Source organism: Anabas testudineus, chromosome 15 (assembly GCF_900324465.2).
Source record: "Anabas testudineus chromosome 15, fAnaTes1.2, whole genome shotgun sequence".
NCBI classification, from domain to species: Eukaryota; Metazoa; Chordata; class Actinopteri; order Anabantiformes; family Anabantidae; genus Anabas; species Anabas testudineus.
This window is the reverse complement of record NC_046624.1, coordinates 8,187,192-8,207,342: the sequence shown is the minus strand read 5'-3', so window position 1 is coordinate 8,207,342 and position 20,151 is coordinate 8,187,192. Positions and strand designations below refer to the sequence as shown.

At 40.2% G+C, this 20,151-nt stretch overlaps 1 protein-coding gene across 27 annotated transcripts in view; it reads left to right on the top strand.

Moving 5' to 3' along the window:
• The window catches only part of LOC113159466 (neurexin-1a), a 217,797-nt gene extending 198,732 nt beyond the window's left edge, over window positions 1–19,065 (top strand). For 16 of the 27 annotated variants that reach the window (XM_026356175.1, XM_026356173.1, XM_026356163.1 and 13 more), the window contains 2 exons: window positions 5,705–5,792; window positions 17,001–19,064. In XM_026356175.1, the coding sequence (XP_026211960.1) occupies window positions 5,705–5,792; window positions 17,001–17,305 (393 nt within the window). In that variant the 3' untranslated portion in view covers window positions 17,306–19,064. Of the gene's footprint in view, window positions 1–5,704; window positions 5,793–17,000 lie in introns of all 27 variants that reach the window. The other 11 variants (XM_026356188.1, XM_026356186.1, XM_026356167.1 and 8 more) reach the window with 4 other exon arrangements.
• Window positions 19,066–20,151: the final 1,086 nt, after the last annotated feature.

Below are 20,151 nucleotides of genomic sequence, written 5' to 3'. Positions count from 1 at the left end.
ATTATCAAAACATTATGGGAACCAGCTTTGCTCACTGAGATGTTCATTTCACAGTTGACAGCGTTTCAGCAACATCTCAACAATTCTTTTTCTGGGAAAAATAATGAAGCACCTGGTGTTGTTTATTGCTCTTTTGCATATATTTTTGGTTTGTTTATTGACTGACGTTTTTTGGCAGAGCCTGTTTTAAAGCTTTGTTGATCCATTTGCTGAGAAACGCGGAATCTGATGTAAATCCTCTTCAGTCATGATGACAGTAGAAAATATCTCCATTTTTACCCAGCTGGTTGTTCCCCATTGTTCATCACTCCACTCTACAGCCCCAGTAGCAATCTGTCATATCACCACGAAGCCTTGCGTCAGAGCTTTTCTTTAATTGTTAAAAAGCCCAGATAATCAAGACATTTTAAGATGATACGTTTGGAGAATGATAAGCATGTTATGTATTATATAACTCAATCAGTGTTTGCTGCACAGCTGAGCTGTGATAGTGTTAATGCCTTTTCATTGTCTTCCAGCCTTGAAGTCTGTATCCGTGTGAGTCCGCGATGTTGACAGCTTGGCAGACCAGCAGTAGGAAGAGTGTGGGCGAAGGCCAGGCAATACACTGAGCTGAACTCACAGTCTTAGAGGCCCACACGCCTTCATTATTCAGTTGGACTCTATTGAGCATCTGGGACTAAATTATTCATCAACATCGACCTAGTTCCAGGGTGCTAAGTTAGATACTTGGATGGCTATCACACTGCTGCTGCTGCAGTGTGATAGCTGCCATGGGTAAATAGAAAGTGTGCGGATCATAAAGCATTCAGTCCACCATTTTGTTGTTATGAACTCCAGTTTTGTAAATCAGAGCTTTTGGGTGTTTGGAGCTCAATGTAAGAATAGGAAGGCATTCTTCATCCTGTGCCTAACCACGAGCCGTTTCTATCTGCTGTGCCACCACCTCCCTTCCTCTTTCTCACTCACTGACACACTAATGATGTATTGCTGCAAGAGTGAGGCTTAGGACAACAAACTCCTCCCAATTAGTCGGTGCAGACTGCAACTCTGGTCAGATCTGGACACTAGCAGACCACTATCAGTGTAAATCAGCGCCAGCATGAGAAATAATGGCACATGGTTCGAGCAGGAACACATATAGAATACTGATTCCTCTGCTTTTAGGGGTGTGTGGAGCTTTGGCTTCAAGAGCTGGTGCCAATTAAAGATAAGATATAAACAACATTATCAGCTATAGAATTGGCTTAAAATTTTGTCTCTTTCGTTCATCCTTAATGTGACGCAGGCAGTGCAATATAATGTGAGCAAAAGCCAAGTATATTCTGTGTTTAAGTTTTTCCCTGCCCTCGTTGGAAAAAAAAGGATGCATTACCATTTAAATATAAGCTATCTGGTACAAAATACAAAATGTTTTCTTATATATTCTGAGCACTATAATTGCCAAAGCAATACTTACTTTTTCATAATTCATATAATTTTGGGTTACTGTTTTTTTATTGAAGATACTTCAATGAAAAACATGTTCCACGTTTTGTACACAGGGAGTAAGACACTAAAAAGTGGTTTTAAAATGTCAAGGAATATTATTATGTAAGACAATATGATAATAACATTTTATGTATAAAAACCTAACATTTGCCAAATACTCTCAGGTGGAGAGATTGTCACACAGTTCACCTCCGGTGTCTTATTACTTCTTTGTGTGGTCTGAAAATAGTGATAGCCCATAGGGAGCAGTTATTCAGTAGGATGTTTACATCTAGTGTCCTGCATTTGAAAAATCAGATGCTGTATAGTGTAATGTACAGGTTTGCGTGCAGTTTAGTAACCTGGAAGTATTTGTGATGAGTGATGTTGTGTAGCTAATCAACCTAGAATTTAGTTGTGGGTTTTACACATGATCTTAATGAACAACAGGCTTTAGTAAAAAAGATATACATTTTATTATTGTCAGCAGTATAAAAGGAGAGATTTGCAAAACAAGAGGTTATATTGGACAAAAAAAACAGGACTTACTATAAAAAACAGAAGAGCAGTGGAAAACAGCAGGCATCCTCAGTGGAATACATTACTAGGACAGCAGAGGCATGCATCGGATAAACCCTTCAGATGCCTTCAGTGTCCTCCTGACTTTCAGCTCGTCTCCAAAGAGACATGTTTTGTGCCAGAGAGCATTCATCAAATTAGACCAGAGAGAAAACAATGTGAAAACCCACGGCTCTCCATAGAGACATGCCGACAGGTTATCACAGAGAAAGTGTCGCTTGCTCTCAAGCACAGGGGTAGCAGCACACAGCATCCTCCCTGTGGAGCAGCCCTCCCCTCACTCCCTCACTCTCTCCTGCTTCCTGCACTGGCCAGGATTAAGGAGGGAAAACCTACATTCTGGATGTACATGCAGCGTGTTATTGAATGCCACCTGGTCCATACAGTAGTTATAAGAAAGAGGCATTTGGAAACCATGTAGTTGAGCAGCAGTGGGCAGCACCTAGGTTTGTAGGGTTCTAGGTAAACTGGTGTCCAGCAGAAGAAGACTGCCGAGTAAGCTTAAGTGAGCATGTGCAAACCACAGCTTGGCCTGAGCACCTCATCAAGGAGGACTATTATCAATCCTCAGAGATCGAAAACCAACAAGACAGTGGGGGGGGGCTTTGGCTGAGTCAGGTTGGAATTTCCTGGTCTACATCCTCTTTGATGGTTCAATCAGTGCACGAGCCAAGGTCGATGGCTTTACATAGTACGATAGATATAGTACGATTTTTTTTCTATGTACAGTTTCTCTGACGCTCAAAGTATTTGAAATGACACTGTACTTATAAAGTATGAACACTTTCATAAATTTTACATGAACACTAAAAGCACGTTTCCTCTCCACAGCATATCTTTTTTTTTCTTTGACTCTTTTTGTGTGCTTCATACCTCTGTCTCCTTGCATTTTCTCTGTACATGTCAGAGGAGTGTACTCTCTGCTGCTCTGAGCCGAGACAGATAAATGAGCTGTGCTGTAGGTTCACCATGGCTCCAGCACTTTACCGCTAGATTAATGATGCTTTGCAAGCCCCGAGCTTTTGCTTTTAGCATTTTAGAAGTACCTCCATAAAATGAACTACAGGTACATCTTGTTTATACGCTTACCTATTGGAGCATCTTTCCTGTGGGCATGATGTTCTTCACATCAGTAAATCATTCTCTGCTGAGCTAATGAACCCTCCATAAAACCTACAGTGTTTCTGGGAAAACTTTAGAAAAAAAACACATTTTCATTGAGGAAACTTAATTTTTTTTTTTTTACTTAAAATCACTGCACTGTCAGAAATCACACATCTCCTTCAGAAAAGATTTCAGTGTCCTTCTCTGGCATCACTGCCAAGCTACCTGTCAGTTTTCATCATAGCAGCTAAATTGCATGGTAAGCCCCTCACATAGCCCACATTGAATTGTCACGGGTGAAAAAGAAGCCAAGCGTTGGAGGAGGACACCATGAATTCGTAATGTTATTGGATTTCAACCAGGTCATGACCACATCAAAATGTTGACCTACACAGTAATCCTGGTTGGCAGGCTGATGCCCAGTAACATGTGAATTGATTTTAGCGTTGATTCAGAGGCTTACATCCACTACAAACACAGGATTCATTTAAATGTATAACATAGGGTTGATATTTTGATAGGAACAAAGAAGGATTGGACTTACGATCACGGCTGAGCTACAGTTACACAGATTTACACACAGCCTTTGTCCTTTGAGGGGAAAATGAGAACAACATTATTTTATATATTTATTTTATGCTTTGAAAGTATATATCATGGTCTATGAGTATTTGAATCTCATATACAACTGAATTCCGTGTCTGTGCCTTTGATTAAAAAATTGTCTAAGTAATTTAAACAAATGTTCATTATTGGATTTAGCTATATGAAAGAGTTGAAGGCCTGACCTGAATGAGACAAAAGCATAAATATGAACGGGCCTACAACTCCACTCAGGTTATCCTATGGGGAGTTAACCTACATCTAGTACACCCACAGCACATTGCTTCCTCTCCTCTACTTGCAAATAAATCTGAAGGACAGAGTTGAAGGGAGACTGGAGATGTGAGGGAGAGAGAGAGAGGGAGAATGAGAGTGGTAAGGTGGGAAGAAGAGAGAGGGAGTATTGATTCCTTGATTCCCGTACCTCTGCCAGTGAGTGCAGAGTGTCAAGATCTCCCGCCAGGAAAAACAAATCACAAGGTTGAAGTGATGGATGTGGCACTCCAGGATCCGGCGGTTTTGCCATCTGGATGGCCGACACTGTATATCAGCCTCATGCACAGCAAATTAAATTTACATTTGGACGGCTTCCCCAGGCCTCACCCAGCACAGATGCACCAAAAACAGCCCTCCACCACAACTCCCTTAATGGGTTTGATCTATCATTTCCAGGTCTATTATGTAAAGATGATGTTGGTTCATGTTCAGAATGTTGAAACGATGTTACAGTCACAATAAAATCACATTATGTGCAGCCAAATGGATGTCAAGCAAAATGACATCACCTTTAATTTCCTTAAGAAGAGTCAATACTAATCCAACTTACAGAAATATTTTGATGCAGTCAAACATCAGTGAAATAACAGCACAAATTCAATAAAAGACAGAGTCCATCTTCATTTTTTGGGGACTAATGCATTTCGTACCCTTTTCTCTTTTTTTTTTTATTTCTTTTATTGTTTTTATTCACACATGCGCACTGCAGGATGTGAAATATTAGTGTGCATGCTCGACAACATGCAAAGGAGGATTTACAAATATTAGCGCATAAACGATAAGTAGAGGTGTAAGGCTAAATGCATAGCAGCAGTCTACTCTGCCCAGCAGCGCGCCATAACGGAAAATCTAACCCCCGAAGAGGTTGCCATGCTTAAATGAAATGACCTTTAACGCAGAGCTGATCAAATGGCCTGGAGCAAAACTATAAAAGAACATTGCGATATAATGTTTTACAGTCTACTTTTTTTTTTTTTTCTGATCTTTTGTTTGCCCTTTCCGGTTTTGCAAGAGGATAAAATGTATTGCATTTGGCAGGTGAGGAAGTGCATGGCAAACAGTCTAAAATGGATTCGGTATTAGAGTAGATGTGGCGGCAGAATAATGAATCACCTCTGCATATGCCATGATTTTAGTTTATTTTAGATGCTCATTTTGTAAATCACATTAAATGACCAAAAAAAAAAAAAAGATTCTTTCAATTTCTGCTGTTCAGCTCTTTGTTTTTTCAGTCCCTCTCTTTTTTTTTTTTTTTAATAATCTTTCACGGCTGGTTGTCTTCTAAATGTCAGAGGTGTTCTGTGATGCCTCTTAACAGCCCCTTGAAGGGCTGTGCAAAGCCACACATTGCAGCACAAATCGAGCATGCAAGTTGACAATCGTGCTGTGAACTTTAACCTCGGCTGTTTCTCAATAATCAGATCTCATTTCTGTAAGAGCAGTGTTGCCTGGAAAGCAGTGTAGCAGCTGCTACAGCGCCGGGCAGCGTGTGACCGTGTGACCGACAGATAAATCCGGCAGCCAAACAGCGAAGCTGTCCGCTCCTTAACACAGCCCTCTGGAAACACCACTATTGGTTTTTCTGAGTGGGAGTGGGAGCCATCTTACCCTGTTGATGCAGCTGAGTATTTCCATGCCCTCAACACTCTACTGTGTGTCTCTCTCTTTTCAGACAACCGACGACTTTCAGGTGGCATCAGCCGAGTGTCCGAGTGATGATGAGGACATCGATTCCTGTGAGCCGAGCTCAGGTGGGTTAGGTTAGTCATCTCTTTTTTATTCTACTTCTCTCTGGGTGTGTCACCGTGTCTCTGTGTGTCATAGTCCACCCCCACCATGACACTCTAGGTTTAAACAAGCAGATTTCAAGCTTTGTAGAGGCTAAAAAAAGCAGAGTTGCTCTACTTCTGGCTACTTCTTCTAACCACTGAGTGGAAGCTGCCCGTTACAGTAGGTCTATCTGGAAAGAGAGCCTGGTTTTACTGATCCTGTGCAGGAGTACAATAATAAGCAAGCAGTAAAACTTATAAAAGGCCATGACTTTTTATTTACAGTAATTTATAACCATAAAGTTCATGGTCTATTAATGTAAGCAGCTTAGCCAACTAGCTGATCTGAATATTCTTGGGCTACAACAGACTATCTGAATTTGGAAGGGCAGTTACTGTTTGAGTGCTCTCCTTAAAGGAGTAGTTCAGAAATGTGGGAAATATGTTTCTTTGCTTTATAGGAGTTCAGTGCTCCTATCTATCCACCACATAAGCTACAGCCGGGAGTGGGTTAGCTTATCTGAAAGACACAAAAGTATTGGTAGAATCCAGGTAGCAGTACTTCTGAAACTCAAATTTAACACATTATGTACTGTAATTTGTTTAAGTTCCACAAAGAGCGCAAAGTGTGTAAAAGTAAAGTGTGAAGTAAAAGTGTGAAAACAACAATTTCTGTTTCCAGTCTTGGAAGCGTGGCCTAACCTGGTTCTGACTTTATGTGCTTCAGGTGATAAATTAAGTTTCTTTTGAGTTAAACTTCCTGTTCTCTTATTTAATTAGAACTGTTGTTCTCTGGCTTCCAGCCGTTGACATTTAACTCACTCAACGCAGCCATTTTTTTTTTTTTCACAGTCCCTGAGAAATGCATGTGTAACAAAAAACTCCACACCGCTTAAGCTGTTTTCTATGTGTCAGAGCAGCTGTTATTACTGTGTTTTTAATTGTGCAACTGTTCATCTTCATCAGCACATGACGTTTGTTAATGCACGAACAGGGGGGATCTCAGGAAGACAGAAAAATGCACAGTTGTAATTATCAGACCCACATGACTCCAACACACAGTATGAAAAAAGGGTAAACCCGGAGAAGAGCGTGTGAAGGCTGATTTTTACACAACTGTGTAGCGGGTCCCCATTGTTGGTAATTAAATTCTACAGTGAGCAGTGGGAGTTCATCCTCTTGTTTCTCATGTACTATTGTTCATGATAGCTGCACCTAACATCCCTTACAATCAAAAGATTACGACACGTCAGGTGTTTCTCTTCCTACAGCAAACAAACATATTTTGGCCTATAGTTGTAAGTGCACATTCAAAAACTGATAAATGTAAAATAAAAACTGGCCTTTTTCCTCAACTTGCCTCTGACAAACTGCGATAGTAAATCCCAGACTGTTGTTTGTTCCCCGTAATGCCACCAAACTTTTAATCTCTTACCTTGCCACACATAGAAGGCAATTAAGTCTAACCCCAGTGCTGGGTCTATGAATAGAAGGATTTCCAAATGCACTCTGAAGTGATGAGAAACACAGAGAACAATTAAGTCCAGACCCAAGGCCCCCACTCCATCTAGATGTGCTATTGATCAGTATGTGGTCATAAAACCTCCACTAAATTAATGTCTGCCCTACAGCAAAGGCTATCAACTTTCTAGTCTGTCTCTCTTCCTGTTCCTCAAGCCTTCCACTAGTAAGATTAGCTTTTGCCACAGTTACTCTCTTCCTATAACTTCCTCATGCTGCACCTTACACTGATATTCCCATTGGGCAGCATCACAATAGGTACTTTCAATGTACACCTGCTACCTCTGTCAAATATCATACACAGAATATTGGTCTGAATACTGATTCATACTAGCAGCTTGCATTATGATATTTTTTGACAAGGGCATCTGCCAAAACATCAGTCGCGAACTGTGTGATGCTCAGGGGTGCACGATTCCAGAGCAGAGTATCCCTCTCCTTGTGTGATCACTGAAGGGGATTTGACACCAGAGCTGTGGGCTCCCAGGGTGGCAGCTGTCTAACACCGTATCCTGATTAATATCTACATTCACAACGATTCACACGCTCTGCCAAGCACTCACCACATCTCAGACGGTGTTGCTGTGCATAAAGAACTGGATCCACTGTCGCTGATAAAAGACCACTGTCTCATATTGCAGTTCAGCCAACTCCTTTTAATGACACCAATAATTTATCATTCTTCATGCGACAGCTTGACAGTCTGTCAACTCAAAAGCAGAGGCCAGATGCACACACTTTTTAATATGTCTCTTTGTGTTTGAGCCTTGTGGTCAGGCTTCACAGCACTTGTATACAGTAGGATAATGTTAGTGCATAAGTGATCCCAAGAGGTAAGCTTTGAATCAGACTATTATGTGAGCTATCTATGGCCCAAGGTCAGCTCTAGATCATCCTGTATATCACTGGAGTCTGGTCCCCCAGCAGTCCCTATCAGCCGTTGAGTGACATCAGTCGGGTAAACTTACTTATTGCCATGCTTTATTTCTCTTACCTCCGGAAACCATGGAAAGCCAGCGGTACCAGCAGAGCTTATCACCCGGCAGGACTCAGATTAGATCACACTGCAGCAAATTGAATCCTCCCCCCGGTTCAGGAAACCACAGAGGAATACACAGGGCTGTGATGGTGCAACACATCTGATCTGTAATAGGAAGCTGGTTCAGAGAGTGTACATACACTCAGCAACAGGACTCTGACAGCTGAATATCACTGTGTCTATGATTACATGCACACAATAATATCTTTGCAATGCCTATTGTGAACATTGTTAAGCACCGTGAAGTGTGCCAAGCTGTTTGGCTTCCATGTGATGCAACCTAACCTTTTTTTATTTATTTTTTAGATAGAAACGCAATAAACATTATGCAAATGTTCTGCTTTAATGACCTAACATGTCTTCAGGGGTTATTCTGAACTTACAGAAATACTATATAATTTGTTGACATTTAACTTAAAAGAGTCCTGCATTTTGCACAGAAAAACACCAAATATGATTGTTCATCTAAAGGCCAGTATGAAGTGTTGGCCAATCATCTGGAGAAAATATATAGTAGACGTGGACTCGGTTGTGAAAATAGCCTGGTGAACAGTCTGTCAAGATGGTGGCTGGGGCTGATTTTCAAGTACCAACCTCGGTTTTCATGGTGAAAGTTAATGGAACACGTTGTTGCAGAGCTGCATGGGGTCAGAAGGAACGGATATCTCTCACCTACCCGACTCATTTCATTGTCGTCATGCAGGTTGTTGATGGAGGGCAGCTGCTTGCATGGTGACCCATATCCAAGGTTACATCCCGCAGCTGCCTTTAATACATGTTATACATTTATGCATATTTAATATAAAATGTTTTTCAAAAATTGAAAAACTAATATACACAGTAATTCAGAATTAATGTAAATGATATAATAAACAAATATCCTTTTACTATTAAACTAAGACTAATCCAGTCTGATGTTTATAAAAAACAACATTATTTACACTTACATCATGACAAATCCTTTGACTATGTCCGGAGATTTAAATAATTAAAGACGTTGCGATGCTGCGATGTGTAAAATTACGCACAGCCCCTCTGTACAATCATAGCGTAGATGAAAGACGCAGATCATTTCTGCTGCTGTGTGATGAATGCAGGTCTTATTCACCACACGCCACTCTACAAGTTGTTGTGAGCAGCTTAGTCATCACACAGTCATCAAGATTATACTCACAAGCATAATATTGTTCTTCATTTTTCTCAGTCTTATACTAGGATGTTTTTTTGATGCATACATTCATTTGCAATTGAGAAAACAAGTGAGGAAAACGGAATGAGGCCACACTTTACATAACTTAAAGGTGTGTTTATTTTTTATCTAAACTGAATAAGTTGAGTAAATGAAAATGCAATTCCAGTCCCAAATGAGCACAAAAATTACACTGAGCCGAATAATCACCATCAACGCAGACTCATTGCTCTGCTTCTCTCTCACCTCAGCAAACACATTCACTAGTGGAAAAAATAGACTTGTGCCCGAGGAAAGCTGCACAAAAACACTGGCATCGCACCTGCAGGAAACTAGAACCCCGTGTTTCTAGATAGAGTCATATATAACATATCATTGGCTGTATCAGATGTGTTTTCAACCGCTCCACCATCATTAATTATGTAACCAGCAGTCATGAGAAAGAAATGCAAATGTAAGCTAATGTAAGTACACACCAGCAAGAGTTTTCGGTAAACGCACCGTTCTACATTTCACAAATAATCTCTTAGTGCCTTTATTCTCAGCTCCAGCAGCCCTTCACTGCGGACTGCTCACAGGCAGGTTGAGGTTAATCATCTCTGGTTTCCTCTTCTCTCTGTGCTCTCTCGTCATTTTCTATCCTCAAGCATTCAGCAGTGACATTAGCAACTACTAATGTGTTTGACATTTGTTTTAATAGACTTAATTTATGGGTGAGGATACAATACATAAAGTAAACCAATAAATCAAACGGCAAATGAATACTCTCTTTAACCCCGATGGCAATGACTGGAATGCACCCAGCCGGGAGAGGGGGAGAAAAAAAAATTGCATTAAATTATTGTTTTAAATGTAGCTGCGAGATTAATGAAACATTAATAACACTGTGCTGGCTTAAGAGGTCACTGACCACATTTAATAGGTTATTCAATCATACCCAGCTGGAACTCTGTGTGTGTTCTTTCCTTCCTTTGCTGAACACAGTGGCGTGCACCTTGCATGCCAACAGATTGCCACTAGCAGAGATGACTGAATAACAGAAAAACTCTTCTGAGCACTGGATGTCCGCTGGATGTGATCGGAGCTCATGCCCAAAAAAAAAAAAAAAAACAAAGCTACCTTTAAGAATCCTGTATTGCTCTTTAGCAAAAACATATTTTTATTTTCACTGAATACTTTGGCAATTTATGCAGACAATCTTAGGGAATTTTGCCATTTTTGTTTTTCTGCATCCTTTGAGTGAGGATTATGCTGTCCAAGTCTTCTTTCTACATCCTATTTTAAATGAAGTGTACTCTGACAGAAAACAGGATTTCACACTCACTGTCAGTCTTTATTTTTACTGATCCCACCATATTTATATTTTCAATTATTTTTATTTTTCTGCCACACATCTTTTGGGTGTGCTGACATTGATGCTAACACAATGTGTCTGTTTATAAGTCTAAGTAGGGCATGAGGGACTTTTCTTTACCCAAGCAATGAGAAGAAGAAGCCTAGACAAAGGTCAGATATTGCAATGGCAAAAGTAAGTTAGTAACCCAGCATTTCACAGATGACTAATCAGTAAATTATTCAGTAAAAGACACCTTAAAATGTCAATTTGTCATTATTGAAATTTCCACTAGAAACAGTATGAAGGACCTCTATATGTAACAAATATAGATTCCAAGAACATGTAACCTTCCTCTTTTAAGACTTTAATCAAGAGAGGAACCCCAGACTGGTGACACCCAGACTGAGTAATCTTGACTCCTCTTTCATCTGGCCTCTTTTAGTGGAACCTCTCTGGGCAAAGTCTTAAAAGGCTCTGTTCCTTTACCGAACTATCGCCTTTTAATAATTTTTACTTGGACCTCATTTCATGCTCACTCAGCTCTCTCTTCATCATCCACCATCAGCCGATGAGCAGAGCCACTTCAGACTCACACATGCATGCTGTCATCTGGCACACTGCCAGCATGTCACAAGTACAGGATGGCTTGCATCACTTCTCGAGGACACTCAGATAATTAAAGAGGGAAGAGGGATTTAATAAGTGTTTTGGCTCAGCTGCAGTTGATACAGTGACCTGTCTGAAGACTGATCCCCTACTATATGATGGCTCTGACAGCTTGTGATTATAGCTGGATATGTGAAGTAAGAAGATGGTATAACACTAATCTGGCTGAATAACAGCAATTTGTCACTGAGCATGCCAACTAAGCCTGGGTTACTCTGAAGGCATCCTGCAGCCACACCTACTTAAGCTCTCAAAGATGCATGACATGAACTGTTCATGTTGCAGGTTGCAGAGGGCCTATTTTTGCCTTCTTGCTAAAAATAGTTCATTCTTTAAATTACTTTGCCTGATCGGCAAATTTGGCGTTGCTATAGTGCATTCATTTTCTAAAAAGCATTGTCCGTGTGTGCTCTACACAACTCTTTCGACCCATTACCACCTCCAGTTAATGAAAGGTCAAGCCCAGTCTGTCCATTCAATATATCCTAAGTAGTCCTGGTTGCTTCATTACCTCTCAACAAGCCTCACGCACACCTGAAGTAACCCCCTGGCTCCACTCTCTGTGTTTTCCTTCATTCATGGCCCCCGCTCAGCCTGCTCACCCTCTTACAAATTACCAAACAAATGAACCTTCTCGCTGGAGACAAATGAGGAAAAATAGTCTTTGAAGAGGACCATTTATTCAAATCCCCCCTGACAGTGGTGGAAGCTCTGATCCCATTCCTCTCCTTGAGATCACGTGGCAAAACCAAATCAGGCACAGAGAAGGGGAATCACATCAGCCATTTCACAGGCTTTTAAATGACAAGTTTCATTGCACCAATGCTAATATCTCCAAGAGGTGAGCACATGGGCCCATACTGAAGAATCCAAGTAGAATTACAAGAAAAGGTGCTATCAAATCAACCCTGTAGAAACCAGAACATTGAAGCCAAAATGATGTTGATGTCATTGCACTGTTCAGTGCTTCCCTCTCTGGTAAAGAAATTCCCTGCCAGGCTATTTCATTTTTGTCAGTAAGATTTATGGATCTTGGCCATATATAAGATCATTTCTGCTTCTTTGTTTACAGTTTTCCTTGTGCATCTCTTCACCAGGAATCTCAGCAATGCTAAGCAAATGATTTGTGACTAAATGACTGAAACATTAACTGTTGTCCTTGTGAATAAAACAGCAAGGACTTTATGATGGTCTGGATGTGATACTGTAATTTAAGTCTCGCTCTGGGATGAGAGAGAGAGGAGAAAGTTATTTTGGCTGCCTTTACACAACTGCAATCTTTCAAAAGTTAACCCCCCTGAGTTTACCTCTATCGTTTCATAAGTGCACCCCTGCTATGCTGCCATGAAGCTAGGCGCTACTTTAAGGTCATTTTCCCCATGTCTAATTTTACCCTTGGGTACACTCGAGTAGAGCGTATAAGAGCAGCCATCATTTTAAACACTTGTTTCAGGCACTATTTCTTTCTCAGTTTATGTGCCTTCATTCTGAGATGATGGAGTGCTAATGAACAGACAGGCAAATGCATTTTGACTGAGGTCTTATGAGGCTCTCTCGAAGGCCTCATGTCTGCCATATTACTTTGCTTGAACCCATCACGAGGGACAGCGGGGCAGGGTGCATAGCCAACCATGAGTAACAAATGAAGCCCATCAAGTGCATCAGGAAATCTAAGGGCCTCCAAAAGACTCTTTCTTTCTACAGCGGCCTGATAGACACTGCTGAGATTAACTGGGAACTAATGAGTTTCAATGAGCGTTAGTCTTTTTACACTAAACATGGCTGTGTCAGCACTGTGCTAAATGCAGTGTTAATTCTTGTAATAGCGGTCACTACTTTAAGACATCAAATTGGATTTTGCAGTTGGCTGAGGGTTCCCAGTGACAAAGTCTCTGTGTGAACACTGCCTGTGGGGAGCCAATCAACAGATCCAGGCAAGAGGAAATAACAAAGCCCGGTGCTGGAGGTGTTAGATCACAGAAGGAAGAGCAGTGTGTTATCACGTGACTCACCCCTGATGGAGGACTGAGGCCGCCTGCCTCCTGAACTCCCCCGACTCTGTCACCCCTCTGTAGGAACCAGCCAGGGTCTCGTATGCCACCCTCAAGTAGCACATGAAGAGCTTTCTCCTCCATCAACCTGCTATGTAATCTACACTTTCGACTTTTTGACCCCGAACAAAACATAGATAACAAATATAAAAGTAACTGACCGTTAATGCCCGCACAATGGCTTGCTGGGAAGAGCCGTGTCAACCAGTGGTTTTTGCCCACAAGGCGAGAGCATTCTTCACACCTGTCTGCAAGGATAAGTGGGCTTGTCACAAGCAGAGCTAATCTGTTGCAACGCTCAGTCACACTCAATCCCCCAGTGGTACTCTCCGCTTGTCCTTGAATGTCTGCTGGCATTGGAAGCATACTTGGGCCACTGATCAGTCTAACCATGGTGGAAAACATGTCAATGAATGGCTGCAGCATCTCCTCTCCTGGCAGACAGCTTAGAGAACTTTTGCCCTTTACAGTTTACACGTTTGTATGCCCTTTAGTCTGGCATGAACAAGATCTACCTAAAATAGACACACGCACCATCTGTGTGGGTCATTAGCTAATATTACGCCATTCAAAGTGATGTTTATCTGAATATCAAGCTGTCACTCAAAAAGAGAAATGAATGCAATCATAAAAGTGCTTTATCTCCAAAACCATCAACACTGAATGAGACACAAGAGAGAGGGAAACAGTGAAGCGAGCCATCAGAGACATAAGGAGTGCTTTATTATAAATTGGACGGCATTCAGAATATGAAGTGGGCATGCTGATGTGCAATCACACCCGTATTCACTGGTGGAAATGATCCCCAAAAGTGTAGCATGTTGTCAGTGTGATCAAGGATTGTTTGTTGTCTAAACACTGGATTTACTAAGAATAATTACTGGGAAATAGATAAAATACAGCAAAAAGAAGAATAGAAGGAAAAAAGAAGGAAGTGTAAAGTTTTCCAGTTGTTCCAGCTGCTTAACAGAAACTTCATGTAGTGACATGATTGTTGAGTATTGATATTCACTCAATACCAGAACTCATTGAAGTGTGAGCCTGGTTAAATGCATCAAACACTGTAAAACAAAATGGCTAGCTCCAATATAATCTACGTGATATGTGGTAATTAGTATAAAATAAACATTGACACAGATGTTTTAATGTGAATTACATTAGCTTGTTATCCTCACTGTAATCTCAAGGACAGGTACACCTTTTTAACTTTACTGAAAAATCCCAAAGAACTGTCTTGCAATTATTTTGCGCTTGTTTGACATTGAGAAATTACCACAAAAGTCGTGTGTAGGATGGGATGTGCTGCATCATCTTATTAATTCTGCCTGTCCTTCACGGATCAGGAGGAAACAACCTTTAAATACAATGAGAACAAGAACCACCCTCTTTGCTCAGAGAAGTTAGTCTGTCATAAAATAAGGATGTGATGAGACAAAGTGATCGCGATGACGACTTCAATAGCAGCAAAATGTTGTTTGTCTTTTCCTTTTGATGTACAGTAAGATGGGTAAGAGAGTTATTCTGTACTGTGGATACTAGGAAGAGAGGTACTGATGTGGGAATATCACTGGCTAAGATCAAAGCACTGAAGTAATGAAGAGACAATGTTGTGTTTTCTATTTTATAGTGAAGCTGGTTTGATATCAAAGCTGAAGAATGCCATGATTTTCCAAAACCAAATGTTCTTCAAAAGAGAAGTTAGATAAGTGGGGCAGCAAAATGAGATATGAGGCTTGCTGAATAAATTTTATTGAAATATAAAAATGCTGACAGCTGTCCCTGTAAATTCTAATTACTTTGACGACTTGCTCATTAATACGTGAATGCACACGTCATTAGATTCTGTTATCATTCCCTGCTAAATGATGGTTTGCTGTAATACTGACGGTTCGTCAAACTTTTTGTGGTGTAGAATTATATAGGTAAAGCCGTAATATAAGCTCAAATATAAGAACATAACCATATTTTAATATTCTGAACTGTCAAAGCAAAGTTTGGCTACAGACTCTGTGGTGAGACCGAGTCAAATGGTATTTCAATTTCAAAGTAAGAACAAAATAGCCTTAAGGAAAAACCTATAAGAGGAAAAAACATGACATAAAATCTCAGAGTATGGTAAACCAAGGTCTTTTACATGGGATAAAGAATTGGTACAAATAGCAGAGTTTTAGCACTGTGAGGCCTAAGACAGCAGATCTCACTAAAAACGTTTCACATACTGTCACTGTCCAGTCACAGAGGAAATAATCCAGGCGTTCACCTCCACACAGCTATTTCTGCTCTGTCGCCATTGTTTGTTTGTCCAGTGTAAATGCAAAATACAGCGTAACATCTTCACATCAACACAACCATGATCTAAACCCAGCTGTAAATCCATCAAATATTTTTTTTGCCCCAATCCAGTGGAACCAGAGTGCTTTCATTTCCAAATGTTAGTGTTGAGTGTTTGGATTTCACAAATGCAACAAAGAGGGCTTAAGCAGAAATGATGACTGCTACAAAAACACACACAGAGATGTGCCAGGAGGACTGAATAATATCAGGGGGTTGACGTGTTTTCAGAACACGCTCCACTGAATGGCACCATTTCGAAACAGAAGTGGGGACAGCCTTTGGCAAAATCTGCTGAGTCAATTGAAGAATTGTTTCTTGCTGAAAGATTTATTTTCAAAGAGACTGTGTGATATAGTCATGTTGCTTGGAAATGTGGTCTGTTCATTCATGACTGTGCTGCAAAACATGTAATGAGCTGTGAGCTTTTAGCTGTAGTCTTCAATAAATCAGTGACACTTTAGGCTTTTTTTGTCCACTTTACTCCTGAGTTTTGCAAATCACTCCATCCAACAGCATATCACCAGCTCTTCTTCTGTATATGACAATGACAGTTCAGTTAATATCATCAAAATGATGTTGAGCAGGAATTATAATTCTGATACTCGGTACAGTAGAAGGGGAAAATGGCATATGCTTATTGAAGAGAGATACTTTAATTTCTTCAGGGTGCTACACGGATGACTGACTATCATTTCAATATAATTTCTAGAATAATTGTGTATTTTATGACGGTCAAAGGAAATGTAAGAGTTTTAGGAGAAAATCTTCAAGGGGTATTTGTGTTTCATTTAACTTTGGGGGTCAGTTTTGACAGACATAGCAGAGGCATTGTTAAACGCTTTAAGATACAGACTGTGTGAATGTATTAACAGTAGAAAGATCTCCCTCTCATCCTCACCATCTTATTTAGTTGTTTTTTGTCATCTGTTGTGTAATCACTGCAAGCAGTTTTAGTGAGTAGAAAACCAAAAAATATTAGCTTAAGCTACTTTGAGGGATGATGTTTTCAATACTATTATTTGTGCATTATTGGTAAGCATATGTGTCTCTGTTTTCTTTGCAGCCAATCCCACTGGAGCTGGACCGAAGAGTTACCCAGGCCCATCAGAGGTCTTCCGGGAGTCCAGCAGCACAACAGGGATGGTGGTTGGCATTGTAGCAGCAGCAGCGCTGTGTATTCTCATCCTGCTGTACGCTATGTACAAATACCGGAACAGAGATGAAGGTTCGTACCACGTAGACGAGAGCCGTAACTACATCAGCAACTCGGCACAGTCCAACGGCACCGTAGTCAAAGAGAAACCAGTCAACACCGCAAAGACCTCCAGCAAGAACAAGAAGAACAAGGACAAGGAGTACTATGTGTGATTGTCAAAGCTTTGGTCTTTACTAGACCAACTTAAACATTTATCACAAAGACAAATCAGGACCTTAACATGTGTACAGTATCAAAACAAAAATGAACATTATTTAGTCATTTTTTCCTATAAGACAATGCTCTGAGAAGTAAATATAAAAAGTGAAAAAATAACTTTCTTTAGAGTTAAGCACTGGAGACAGAAAATATACACAGTCCAGAAAGAGGTTGATGGGAAAATGGCTCGGGCAACACGATGAAAATGAACTGAATACATATCTAACACGTCAACCAAACAACATTAACCCATCCGTGACTCGTTTCCTCGGCTGATGATGTGATCTGATGTTTCTGGTAAACAGAGGAGCACAAATGCACTTTGCAAAGGGAGATTCAGCATTATAAACTAAATGTTTTCATTTACATTGCCTGTGTTTGTGTTGTTGAGACTTTTTTTCTAGAGAAAATGACACAATGAATAAATAAATACATACATAAATACGCCAAACATTTATCGCGGATGAAAAAGAGAAAAGATCAGGTGACGTTCAATGCAAATAGAAAAAAAAAATCCCTGATGGATGGTCTGTGGAATCAGCCAAAGTACTCGTTGAAGAGACATTTATGGCCGGCACAGTCTGGTACCTGGCAAACGGAGCTGCCACAGTGCAATGATGAGAATGGATGTCAGGTCTCTCTTGAAAGACTGTGATCTAAAAGAAGAATATGTCCATTGTGCCAGTACGAAATCTGGAGGCCTTCGTTTTCACACCGTGTGAACTCAAAGGAGAGGGAGTTTCCTCAGGATCCTGGGGACGTCTCAGAATCGATCATTTGGGAGCCATGCACGCAAAATTATCTTATTACAGTACATATGTTTATATACAGTACAACCACATCTATATGTGCTTTCTGGACTGTAACAAAGTGGTGTTTTATAGCCTGTTGTATAGATGATGCAAACTATAACTGCTCCTCAACCATTTTGGAATAAAACTAAAAAAAAAAAGGACAAAAAGAAGACATAAGTGTTATTAAGTGTTGCTAGACATAGAAGATTTTATGAAGACATCTGCATTTTTTTTTTTCAGTTGGATAATAAGTTGATCCCCCTCTCCCTCCTGTTTTTACATGTGTTCCTATATAGTTTTTATACAAATGCCAACCTGACATAGACGGTCCCGGACGAGTAGCAGCCGAAACGTTCCCAAAAAAACTGCACAAGGTGTTGATAACAGAGAGTGGCATGATAACTTGTGTGGATCTTTTAAGGATGCTGGTAGAATCACTGCCATCCTCCTCAACCCTGACTTACACGAGTGAGAATGAAGACCAAGAATATGAGTGATGATGATGATGAATGATAACAGTGATCAAGATAAATTAACTTGCTGTGTGTATTTCCAAGTGGTATTATAAGATTGTCCAGTGTGTGCTTGGGCTGATGCAAAACCTGAGGAGAATAGCTCAAATAAGTCTCCATTTCAACTGTTCTGTGTTTGTTCTGTCATTCTGTCAGTCAGTTCTGCTTTTCAGAGACCTGTACTTGGAATGAGTATGAGGAAAATGAACTATAAATGATGATTATAAATTCTCTTTGTTTGCTTCTCTTTTGTTTCCTCTTGAGTGTTTTATGTTCAACTGTAACTCTTCTTGTACTCCACATAAAAGCCAATTATAAAAACTAGTTTTGAAAAATCAAATGAATAAAATATTGCCTAAGTGAACTTAAACCAGTCTACTGACAAAATGTATCAGTGCTACACAAAGGTGTTATGATTTTCCATTAACGGAATTAAAACAGTACTCCATTCATTTAGTGTTGTAGTCCAATAACATTGTTTCACTTGTGCTAAACAGTTTTTGATACAGTGTTTTGTGTGTTTTCTAACCATACTAGGAACTGGGTCCCACATTAATCGTGCGATTGGGCTTTTGTCCACGAGCGACCTCACCCAGTGACGCCTCTTTGTTCCTCTGACACATGAATCAGGATAAAATAAAATACTCTTACTGCTCTTCTAGACTTTCTCAATTACATTGGACCGAATGACTCAGACTGTGACTTGTGTAGCAGGATTCAGTCTGCAGGGTTTGTGATGCTCGGGAAAATGTAGTCAGCTTTATGTCTGCTTCTTTTACTGTGACTTTCTGTAGGAAAAATGCTTTTTGGGGCAGTGTCCATGAAAACCAAAGCTGCTGTACCACATTTTGGCCACTACGCCAAAAGTGCCTCACAGCCCAGCACTGATCCTCGTGTGTCAACAGATTCAGAGTTCTGTTCAGAGATTTGAGTGTGTTAGCAGGTAACATAGCCTAAAAAGGCCTTCAGTGTTGATTTTACTTATTCTTACTAATTCTACTGTATCTGTTTCTAAGCAAATGGTCTTCATTTTTATTTTGAGTATTACATTTCTTAACCCTGTCTTTAATGAAATACAGTAGAATAAAAATGAGAAGACATTTTAGGGCATTAAGCACTTTATTTATTGCTGTGAAGATAATTATCATAAAGTGTTATCAGACTTTAAATTAAAGTCACAAACGCTCAACTTCACAGGTTGTGTACAGATCAGATACTTGACACCAAAGCATCACTTTATAAAGACACACAAATCTCTAAAGGTGCCAATTAAGGCAGTAAGTGGAACTTGTTAAATGTAGTGTAGTTCAGCTGAAGCTTTACTTCCTACTTCCTACTTTCATTCTGATTTGATGCGATCAGATAGTAGAGTGGTGATGGACAGAAATAAAAAGGTGTGACAGACTATTAGCTGGATTTAAACCCTTACGGCAACAGATGGTTCCTCAAGAGAGTCCACCCAAATGTTCTAGCACTTCATCAGCTGCTCAAGCA